This window comes from Cryptomeria japonica, chromosome 6 (assembly GCF_030272615.1).
Source record: "Cryptomeria japonica chromosome 6, Sugi_1.0, whole genome shotgun sequence".
Classification (NCBI taxonomy): Eukaryota; Viridiplantae; Streptophyta; class Pinopsida; order Cupressales; family Cupressaceae; genus Cryptomeria; species Cryptomeria japonica.
The window spans coordinates 593,207,815-593,220,616 of NC_081410.1; the positions used below are offsets into that span (position 1 = coordinate 593,207,815).

The 12,802-nt window shown below is 33.8% G+C and overlaps 1 protein-coding gene across 1 annotated transcript; it reads left to right on the top strand.

Annotated features, from left to right (window-relative positions):
• Positions 1-1,178: 1,178 nt before the first annotated feature.
• On the top strand, positions 1,179-8,842 carry LOC131036258 (two-component response regulator ORR3-like; the record flags this gene model as incomplete). Its single annotated transcript, XM_059222188.1, has 6 exons — positions 1,179-1,202; positions 7,881-7,959; positions 8,052-8,131; positions 8,398-8,475; positions 8,550-8,620; positions 8,719-8,842. Coding segments are annotated over 6 exons (456 nt in total), but the record flags the coding sequence as incomplete, so codon positions are not given.
• Positions 8,843-12,802: the final 3,960 nt, after the last annotated feature.

Below are 12,802 nucleotides of genomic sequence, written 5' to 3' on the forward strand. Positions count from 1 at the left end.
TAATACAATATACTAACATAAATATATTAAAAATACTGACAAGCTATAATATAGAGAAAAATGACGAACATGTGCCTGAGATGCTTCTCCAATGGACTGGGTATGGCTCACCATCGATGTAGAAACTGTCGCTATTACCTATACAAAAAAAGTTCAAAGATTAAATACAATTAATATAATGATAAGTATTGAAGGTTAAAAAAAATTAATTTTACATATCAAACAAAAGTGTACCAGATCCTGAGATGCTTCTCTAGTGCACGGAGGAGGGTTCGCCATTGATAAAATAAGTATGGATATTTCATGTATGAAAAAATTATAAGATTATAATATATCACAAGTTCACATGTACGCGTGCATATAATCATGAAATCAAGAAAATAAAGTAGAGATACATACCTCTGCCCTCTCTTGATCCACGGGCAAATCAGGTGCATTCAACAAATCCACATAGCTTAATGGCCGATGTACATGTAAAATAGACAAAAAAAACACTAATCAATGTACAAACCCCAACTAATACTTGATTTCAATATTTTCAAACAATTGTACAACTAAAAATGTGTTCAATTACCTTCTTCCCATGTTTTAGCGTCTTCGAGGAATTCTTTTTCTTAGGACGAGCCCTAGATGCGGAGGAGGTACCCTAAAAAATCAAAATTAACATGAGATATTAGTACAGATAATAAATTAAACATAATTTTAAAAATCCAAAATGAAATGACTTGCATATTCCATCAAAACAATACATAAAAAGGGTTGTACAAAATATGATACCTTATAGCCTTGTAGGCCAAAATCGATCGCTGAAAGCGTGATGTCATCAATCTGGGACATTTCGTCCTCTGTCAACAGCTACAAACTAGAAATTGGACCAAGCATTAAAGATAGTTAGTATATCTTGTATTTTTTGAATTTAAAGTGTACTATTCTATTTTAACATGTTACAAAATTTATACCTCAGGCATCAAAGTTGCAGCTATAGTAACTAGGGGAGGAGTATGGGATACCGCTGCTACATCTTGAAATGCATATTATTTTTCTCAATTTAAGTCGATGTATAAATGAAAATTCATTTATGTAATTATAAATTTAAAGTGACTGATAAATAAAATGATATGAATTTAAATCAACACACCTGTGTCTGTGGCTCATGGGTAAACACCATGTCCATCAACTCATCTGTCAGCGCGAAATCCTCAGTCATGCGGGCCTGACATCTACTCCCGCAAATCGTGCACAGATGAGATGAGGATCCATCTGCACCGGCTGCATCATCTATCCCTGAGCATATCCATGAGAAACTAATACACATATGTTGGATGGGCTCTTTGTCACCACCTAATGGCTCATCATCCAATACAATAGGGTGTTCTAATGACGTCCCATGTTGGATGATGGCACCAGTCAATGTTGTGGCTGCCTAAAGAGTCTGTAGCTCCATCGACTCTTTCAGCTCTACTGGGATAGCCTGATGCACCTTGGGTTTGGGTGCTAGGGGGCAGCGACTCTCCGCGAGTAATCGCCTACGGGCTCCAAGTCTATCTTGGGCAGAGCCACCACCTCTACCATGGAACTCCCTCGTGTCAAAATAGTTTGGGCACACACTGAGCACAAATTCGCAATATACTTTTCTCAAAAAATATAATGGCACCTCATAATTATTACAAGGTGGATCATCAAAGACCATCCACCACCTCTGCCAAAAAAGATTTTTCATCTGCACATTGGTACACCAATGTATGGGAAACATCTTTGCATTAAGAGGTAATGACTGACCAGTTTTGGGATCAACGAAAAGGGCACATATTTGTTGTTTAGTAATATTTTTGTTTTTTACTCCATCGTACGATAGCCCATCGAAATAGAATTGACGACACCTATCCCTAAAGCTTCCCCATTTGGTAATTTGTGTGGAAACAGTGATGGCACCACTAGCTAATGTTTCTAGGCTAGTGGCGAGGGATTGATGATGCTCAAGTTGAGAAGTTTTCAATTTAACAATCAGTCTATTGATTTTAGACGTATTTTGTCATAACTAATTAATTAATTGCTCCTGTGTTTCGGGTGTGCGGTCAAAGGAGGAATTGGGGGTTGTTCTTGTGTGTTTTCAGAAGGTGCATTTGGTTGTTCTTGTGGATTTTCAGGAGGTGCATTTGGTTGTTCTTGTTGTAGATTAGAAGAATCTAGTTTTTGAAACAAAAAATGAAAAAACTTAATCAAAATTAATGAAATTAAATTCAAAATGTAAAACAAATTGAACAAACGGGAAAGAAAAACAAAAATAAACAAAAACTAACCTTGATCCATAGCTTGGAGGACAAATCTAGCACCCCATTCGCGGTTTAGGAGAGGAAATGGGAAAAAAACGAAGTAAAAAACGCGCTATTCACGGGTAAATGAGACCCAGTTTTTTTTTTTAACTTTTTTTTACTAGGCACTGCATACGCGGTTATATTTGGATTATTAGCGCGTACACGCTCATTTTCCTAGGCGTAGCGCGTACGCGCTCATTTTCCTAAAAGCAGCGCGTACGCGCTATCTTCTCTAGGCTCGGGAAGAACAAACCTAACCACGTACACGGGAATTTCAAATTTTAAAACCGCATATGCGCTGCTTGTTTTTCCATGTTTTTTTTGGGTGGTGTCCACTTTTCTGACCACCATCTTTGTGCACATACCCGCCTGTTGGAATCTTGCATTTTTTTAAGTTTTGAAATTTTGCCATGTATGACATTTTTGGTTTAACACTGTCATTTTTTCACCAAGTGTTGCCATCAATGCCAAAGGGGGGGATTATGAACCAGAAGATTATGAAGAATTTATTTATGTTCAACCGAGAAGTCCTACCGAGAAAACTCCTGAAGAAAATGAAGATAATGTCCAGTTACCAAGTGATGAAGAAGATCATACAGAGCCTACCGAGCCTATATTAGCCAAATATGTCAGAAGACATCATGCATCAAGTCAGATTATTGGAGATAAGGATGATCCAGTGATGACAAGGAATAAACTGAGACAAAACACATGTTTGTATCTGAATTTGAACCGAGAATAGTAAGAGAGGCATTTAACAGTGAAGATTGGGTAAATGCTATGACAGAAGAGATTGATCAAATCAAGAAGAATGACACATGGACACTTATCCCAAGACCAAAGGACAAAAATGTAATCAGTACAAAGTGGATTTTCAGAAACAAGCTAAATGAAAAAGGTGAGGTCATTAGAAACAAAGCAAGACTAGTTTGCAAAGGTTATGCTCAAGAAGAAGGAATAGATTATGGTGAGACTTTTGCACCTGTGGCTAAACTTGAGGGAGTAAGAACATTGTTGGCATATGCTGCTTTCAAAAATTTCAAGGTATATCAAATGGATGTTAAATCTGCATTTTTGAATGGTATACTAGAAGAAGAAGTTTGTATTGAACAACCTGAAGGATTTGTTGAAGACAAGAGTAAAGATCAGGTATGTAAATTAAACAAAGCTTTATATGGTCTGAAACAAGCACCTAGAGCATGGTATGAGAGACTGCACTCTTACTAATCAAGATTGGTTTTATAAGGACAAGTGAAAACAACAATATGTACATGAAGAATGATGAGGACAATGGAATACTGATCTCAACCATATTTGTTGATGATATTATTTTTTGTGGAAATGATTCCTTATGCAAGAACTTTAGAAATGAAATGTGCAAAGAATTTGAAATGTCACTAATCGATGAGATAAAATATTTTATAGGTTTACAGATACTACAAATGAAAGATGAGATTTTCATTACTCAATCCAAGTACATAAAGGAAATCTTGAAGAAATTTGAAATGGAGGATTCTAAACCAGTAAGTACTCCTATGACTACTAACTGTAAACTATCAAAGAATGATGAATTTGCATCTGTTGATGAGACACTTTATTGATCTATGATTGGGAAGTTGCAATATGTTGTGCATAGCAGACCGGATATAGCACATGCAGTAGGTATTGTTGCAAGATTCTCTGCAGATCCCAAGGAAAACCATATGACAGCAGTTAAGAGAATTTTCAGATACCTGAGAGGCACTGAAGATTATGGCTTAGTATATGAAAAGAGAAATGATTTTGATTTAAAAGTTTATACTGATGTTGATTGGGCAGGCAACATTGATGACAGGAAAAACACAAGTGGTGGAGCTTTCTTTTTAGGAGAAAGACTAGTGAGTTGGCTTAGTAAGAAACAAGGATGTATTTCACAGTCAACAACAGAAGCTGAATATGTTACTGCAACATTGAATTGCACAAATATAGCATGGATCAAACAATTGTTGGAAGGTATAAATGAGAATGTTACCGAGCCAATAACTATATTCTGTGATAATACTAGTGCCATTAACATTTCAAAGAATCCAGTAACGCACTCTAAGACAAAGCATATATCTATAAAGTATCATTATCTCAGAGAAGAAGTTCAAGAGAAGAAAGTTGTGCTAGAATATATCAGTTCAAAGGAGCAATTAGCAGACATCTTCACAAAGCCACTGCTAAGGGACACTTTTGAGTATCTCATAAGCAAGTTAGGGGTCCTACCCCTATCTTCTACTCACTGACAGAATTCAGTGAAAGCATCAATTCGATGAATCTACAGAATATTATGTGTGCATTGATGCTGCTTTACACACTTTAGAAGGTTTTCTAAAGTTGTGCAGGAAATAGTGAATAGAGACAAGTTGCTCTGACCGAGACTGAGATGATACACAGCAAGGCAAATCACTTCATAGGGGAAGAAATCATGATTTAGTTCTTTTACTTTTTGGCATTGTTGTCAAAGGGGAAGAAGACTAAATGGTTGAATGAATGAATGGTAAAGCCCTAAATGAAGAAGATAACAGAAGACTAATGACAGGGGAAGAAGATTACTGCAAAATGGAGAACACTAAATGCAAGACAACAGCTCAGAAGCCTAATGAAAAAGGGAGAAGACTTCAGAAGATTTTAATAGCTCAAGGATAACAGGAGAAGTCTTACAGCAATCTGAATCCCAATCAATTTGAATATCTTGTTGGTATTACCATTTAATTGTTGGTTTTGCCATCAATGCCAAAGGGGGAGATTTTTGGCATTTCAGTAGAAAGAAAGATTGTTGGCATTTCAATAGAAGGAGATTGTTGATATTCATTAAGGATATTGAGAAGGTTGTTGGAGATTATTTGATATAACTGAAAAAGGATGATAACTATTTTTATAACATTATTTTGTCATTGATGTCAAGAAATTGATTTTCTGATTTAGTATGATGTTGCCATATCTTGAGAAGATAGATTTGAAGAGAATTAAGATGTCAGTAAAAGACACAGAAAGAATGTGATAAGAAAGAGGAGGAATGAGATATTCAATGGGCAACTATTACCGAGTTAGACAATGATGATATCATGATGTTTAGAGTGTTTTGATATCCTACATATGTTGTTGATTGTAAGGTTAATACTATACTATGTCACCGAGCAAAGAACCTAGTCGGTAAACCCTAAGGTTATCGATATCGGTTAATGAAGGCGGAATGTCTACCGAGTAAAGTTTAGTATTTATCGAGTTGTAACCAAGTTATGATAGATCGCATTGGATGGATAAAAGCATTATTTAATGAAGGACAATGATTAGCTGGAGATGTATAAATGATTAGTATGTCGTGCATAAAGTTTGTTAAGAATCTATGGCAATGGAAGATCGGCAGGAAGATCTACAGCGCAGATTGAACTGCAATAACCTTGTGCAAGTTCCAAGAAAGGAATGCAAGTCCCTGGCAAGGTAAAACATTTTCAGATCGAAGGATACATTGAACCTGGTCAAGTTTGAAGATCTGATGGCTAAGATTGATCATGGGAAATGTGATCAAGGAGATTCAGCGATTAGCAATTATTTATAAATAAGGAATTGTTGATAAACAATGTATGCGGGCAAGTGTAAGCACAAGGATGCTACATAGTGATTACCGGGCACAGAAGCTTGAAGACTTGTTTGAATAATAGAGTAGAGAGCCCAGCAGAGGGACAAGATAAGTCCTATGACAAGATTGTTTTGAGCAAATAAGAATCTACTTTAGCATTTTAGATGTGAAGTTGCAGATATATTTTTATTACTGTTATTTTGTAAGTGACAGAAAATCTCTTAACCGAGTGGACTTAATAGTCTTATTTGTAAACCCTCTAGCAAGGTAACATTCTAAATGAGTGTTTGAAATCCTTTGACAAAGTCACTTCTAACAAAGTGAAGATCCTAATAGATCTGAGGGAAATCCCTTAACCGGGTCACATCTAGCAATGTGTTTGTAATCTTTAACAAGATTTGCTTTTAACCGAGCATACTCTAGAAGAGTATATTTCTTAGTGGGTCCAAAATCCCACAGTGGTTTTTCCCTATTTGGGTTTCCACGTTAAATCTGGTGTTACATGTGTTATGATGATTATGTGTTTATGAAGTTGCATGTTTAGCAATGTTTGGTTATATTGTTGAAGTATAAGTTACCGAGGTTGAATCTATTGATTTTATGGAAGATTAAGTTTGTATGATTCACCACCCCCCCCCCAATCTTGTTAGCTATTGACATCTGTACTTTACATTTAGTATCAAAACTTACAATTTTCATTGACCTAAAATAAGTTTTGAATATATTTATTTGTTATGTCCATCTAAAGTATAGGAAATGGATACGCATCTTAAAGCTAGTTTATCAAACCAAACAAAAGCCCATTTTCATGTAATATTTTTCATCAATAAAAGAGATATTTTGTATAAAATTATGAGCCCCTTATTGATATTGTTCATCATTTAATTATACAATTTCATTTAATAGGAATCTTATCTAAAGAACTTCTTGATACCAAATCTATTATAAGTTCAACTATAAATCTAGATTCCAACTCATCAAAAGAAAAGAAAAAGATAGATATAAATACATATAATATTATTTTTAATTTATATTATATTTATCTTAAAAAATTGCATTAACCACTCTACTTTGGAAACAAGGAGTTGTGTTTAATTTAAATGACATTATATTTCTTATATATATATTCAAACTCTTATCATGTCACATCAATTTTAACAATGAATCTTCCCAATAATAAATATATCAACAATAATATACATACTAATTTGTGTTGGTGTTGGAAATAAGCCACATCCAAAAGGACTATGGGCTGGTCCAAGAGGGGCCAGTAGCTCAGTGGTAGAGCACTCCAGCAGCATATGGAAGGTCCTAGATTCAAATCTTAACTGGTCCATGTCTCAACATGGTATCAAAAGATCCAAGAACAATTTTACTCTCATATATATATAATCCTACTTATTTACCCAAAATTTATCTTTTACAACTAAGAAACCTTCCCTATAACAAACTTTGCTGGATATATCTAAAGATGGTTTGAAATATTGAATATTCCCACTGAAAGGGAATAAAACACAAACACCCAAACACCAGTTCGAGTGAAAACAAGGAAGAAAAAATGAAAATCTTTCAAATCGGCCGTCTTTGAGAAAAGCAGATAGATTTTCCAATAGATAAGCATCATGACAAATCGGATTGTTTTTGCCATCAACAATGACCTTGAAAACTACAGACAGATCCAAATCCTTTCAAAGTAAAACAAAAACCAGCACAGCGTGGAGCCGGCAGGTAATGCTCAACGTGCCGGCTCTGCCTTGACGTAAAAAAAAACACAATTAAATATCATATTTTGGGAATTGAAATGATTTGCAGAGGAGAGGAGATTCAGAGGATATGCAGAGCATAAGAATATTTTGGGCTTTGAAATGATCTGCAAAGGATCTTCAAGCAATATAGAAGAGAAAAACAATATGATTTCAACTTCTGATGAATTTAGCGAAGTGGGTCTGAGCTTATCCCAGCCACATGTGCTGGCTGTAGATGACAGTGCTATAGATAGAAAAGTTATAGAAAAGCTGCTCAAAAACTCTTCTTACAAAGGTTGGAATCGATTACATTTTATGCTTTTCAGTTCATATTGAAAGAGTATTTGGGTGTTCTATTGAATGGTTAAAAGTTATTTTGAAACGCAGTAACAGCAGTTGATAGTGGAAGAAAAGCTCTGGAGTTCCTCGGATTATGTGATGACCACAATGTTGTAAATGAGAAAAATGTAGGCATCTATACAAATTTTCAAAACGTTTTGTTATTATCAATTCAGATTTTCACAATTCATAATTATATCATTTAACTGTTTTTTGATTCAATTGTGTAAACTTTTTTCATCAATGTTTTGGATCAATAATCCATCGCCATCTTATAATTATACATCTTTAGCACTCTATCATCCTTCTGATAATGGATAAAGAAATACGATTTTGATATAAAAAAATTTACACAATCTAATTAAAAAACAGCTAAATTATTTTGTGTGTATAGGAATTGAAGGTGAATATGATAATGACAGACTACTGTATGCCAGGAATGACAGGCTATGAATTGCTTAAGAGAATTAAGGTGATTCTTCTTGCTTAGACTCTACTGATTTTTTTCTTTTGCTTGTATGAAAATTGGGTTGTAGTTTTCCATAGCAGGAATCAAGACTGAAGGAGATTCCAGTGATTATCATGTCTTCTGAGAATGAGCCTTCCCGGATGAGCAGGTAATTAGAACATTAAAATATATCCTAACATTATAGCTGTTGGGTTTTTCACAGAGATTATGGTAATTGAAATAATTATAGACTCTATAATTGAGCAGATGTATGGACGAAGGAGCAGAAGAATTCATATTGAAGCCAGTGCAGATGTCAGATATAGAACGACTGAAAGAAGCATACAATTACAGCTCATATGTACATACATTTCAAAAAAATGTGAACTAAGTAGAGTTCTGTAAGAGACCTGCTACATCTTAAAAAGAAGAAGAATTATATTATGATGATGGATTATGTAGTATGATTTGAAAGGATGAATTAAACAGTAAAAAATTGATGATGGGTTATTTAGTATGGTTTGAAACATTTAATTATATGGTTTAACATGATTTTATTCAGAAAAATTAATGATGAATTCTGTAATATAATTTGACCACTGATGGATTATGTTGTATGATTTGAAACATCAATTAAATAGTTTAGCATGATTTTATCTATAAAAAAATTGATGATGAATTATGTAATATGATCTGAAAGGTTCAACTAAATAGTTTACCACAGCTTTATTTACAAAAATTGATGATAGATTATGTAGTATGATCTGAAAAGTCCAACTTAACAGCAAAAACTTGATGATGGATTATGTAGAATGGTTTGAAACATAGAATTAAATAGTTTAGTACATTTTATCTTCAAAAATTGATGATGAATTATGTAATCTGATATGAAAGGTTGAATTAAATAATTTAACACACTAATATTTACAAAAAGTGATGATAGATAATGTAGTATGATTTGTATTGTTGAATTTTAAATAGTTTAACAGAAAAATTGATGATGATTATATAATATAATCTAAACATCCAATTAAATAGTTCAACGCAGTTTCATTTAGAAAAATGATGGTAAATCATATAATCTGATCCCAAACCAATTATAATAAAGTATCTGTAATAAAAAAGATAATTTTCTATTTTTAATCTTCTTTTGCATTAGTCCTTTGTCTTAAGTATTGGATATGGAAAATCATACGCGGCAATTTGGGAGATCTGTCCTTTAATGTCTAACGTACATATGCTTCGATTTTTTTCTAGGGAAAACGTTACACATTTGCTTTAAGTTTTCCTCATAAATAATACAATTCCATGATTTCAATGATCTCTTTGATGACAGGATCTTGGCCGTTTTTGGTTTCTAATTTTTGTCTCTTTTAAAACATTATGCTTATTTATTGCTTTAGAATGATGTGATATAAGGATTGATAAGTTTAAGCAGAATTCAAGATTCTTTATCAATCTTTCTAGTTCAAACCTAAGACATCTCCATCATTTAGGTGCTCTCTATCTTATAATAAATAAGATATTGATGTAATATTCTCATTTCATTTTTATCATATAAGCACATTTTATATATATTATTTAAAAGGGTCATATTTAAAAAATAATGTAAATCATTTATTATTATATGACAAAGTGTGGGAGTTTATGTGGTTTTCGTAGCATAGTTTGTGAGTTTGTAGAGTATTAATAAATATTTTTTATTTTATTTTATTTTTAAACTATAAATTTATGTTTTTTGATAGTTCTTCTTTCATTAATATAATTAAAATATTTTTTTATTTTCATCAAATATCTTATATACAAGTTACGTTTTTATATCTCTTTATTATTTCTACTCTATCAATCAAGGATATTTTCAATACCTACATCTAACTCAAAATCAGATTTGATTGTCATCTCATACATTAAATCTTCAACACAGAAAACCTAGATGTTTTATAACAAATGTATCATTGTATAGAAAACTTTGATTTAAAAGCACTTAGATATCTCAACCTCCAAAACATTGCTACGCCAACTTTAATAATGAATTTTCCTAATAATAAATATCTCAACTATAGACCCGTTAATGGGTCTCGAAGGGTTAATCCTTTTGATTTACCAATGAAGATGTCTCTTTGGTGCCCTCCGGAACTGAGATGGGTAAAAATTAACTTTGATGGGGTATCTCGTGGAAATCCGGGACCTTCTAGTGTAGGTTGTGTTGCCAAGGATCACAATGTAAATGTCATTGCTAGGTGTAAGCAATGATTGAATCCGGATACCAACAACGAAGCCGAGGTGAAGGCAGCCTTCTTGGCAATTCAAATGGCTAGAAAGATAGGTGTGACAAAGGTCCACTTAGAAGGAGACTCCCAAATCATCACGCAGAAGCTCATAATTGAAAGCTTGATAGAGATATTCAATGGATCAAAAATCAACTCAATTTTTTTCAAAGCTACAAAGTGTCTCATGTTCTCTCATAGAAGATAATAAAGATGCTAATGAGTATGCCAACCAAGCATTTTACCTACAAGTGGGCAAATTAACCTTAGATTTTCTTCCTCCTAACGGTTATATTCTGGCATAATTCAAATTTGTTTGAATGATATGTTTGGGTGGCGAAACGGCTCATTATAGTTGAGTTACCCAAAGGATTTAGTGCAAGTCAGAGTTCATACGATGATAGCCCATGAAGGACTTGCGAAGAAACGGCAATATGCTCCAAATCTCTCGGGTTAGCTGGCAAAGATTTGGGGTCGACCATTTTTAAACAAGCTGACAACGCAACCATACACTTCTCGCGTGCAAAGCTTAAGCAATGTAAAGTCTTTAAACATTGCTATTTTTGAAGGGCTAAACGCAATAAATTTCTCTCGGGTCGTAATCGAGGATATTAATAAATATTGGCTTCCTATGCAAGCTAAAGTCCTCAAAGAAAGTGGAGATCGAAAGAAAGAACCTGATCAAAACTCTGTGAGTTTGCTCTTGACACGGTGACATCCAAACCCGACGAGAATGGAACCCAATTTCTCACTACAGGCTTTAAGACCAATAATGGCGTTTTGGGGTCAAATTTCGAATGAAAGGCTGGCAAACGTATTCCATTTTGAGGAAAAGGAATTCCTCACCCGAACCAAGATTGCCTCCAAGGATGAATATATACGGGCGCAAGTCAAATACTGCACTAATGCGGACATCGTGTTCATGTTCGCGGTATGGTGTTTTGAGTTGGAGGATAAGGAGCAAGTGGAATGTCTAGTGCGAGGTTGTGTTGAGGAGGAATGGTGTGAAGTTGTGTTGAGGAGGAATGGTGTGAAGGACTTGATAGCTTTCTAAGGATGACATAAGATGGGGTAAGTAAGTGCATAAAGATGGGGATCAAAAAAGGGTCTTAAGATGTCACTTTTTTTTTTAAAATTAGTAAAGTTCAAACTTCGATAAGAAAATGAAGATAGTTACACTCAAAATATGAGGATATAAGAACCAGAGTTGTAGTGCTCCAAGTCTACTTTCTAAACCACTAATTTTTTTTTTAAAATGGTGGAGATTAAGGGTTTCAAAAAAGGGGAGCACACAAAGTGGTGCTATTTTTTTTTTTTTTAAATTACATAGTATTTGGTGTGCTCCTTCTAAAATGTCAACTTTTTTTTGGAATTTTTAAAATCACTCTGGTGAGAAATTAGCTAACACCATGTAGTTTATGCCAGATTTTTCGACTAGTTTTTTAATGAATATATGATTTTTTACCAATTTTCTAAGTGGACACTATTTTTTAATGAAATTTGAGCGTGCTCCTACTAAAAATTTGTGAAAACTAATCAAAAATTAAAAAATTAAATTGTGTAGAATGGAGTCTAGTTTCTAAAAATTTATTTTTTTTTCGAAATTGGATAAACAAGTAAAAATCTATAGCCGAAGTACAACATGTTGGTTTTTGACAAAAATCAGACACTAACAAAAGAAATTATGGATGAAGACCTTAACATTATCAAAATTTGAAAAGAATTATATGATTAGATAGCTAAGAGAGAACATGACGATTGTATGGTGTTTTTTTTATTTCATTGAAACATGTGCAAACCTAACAAAGAGCACAAACAAAAAAGTAAGAAAATTTTCAATACTTGCTCGAAAACACGTCTCGAGCTTGAGAAAGGCGTCCAAGCCTTTGGGTTGGATGCCCAAGGCAAATCCAAGCCTTTGGCTTGGTTTTTACCAAGGCACCACATTTGGCACATGACAAATGAAAAAAAAATTAAAAATTCACTTGGCGTGCGCCTTATTTGGTGCACGCCAAATGGATTTCATAGCAATTTTTCATGTTAGGAAGCACAAAGTGTTCTCTCTCTTGGAATATACACATAAA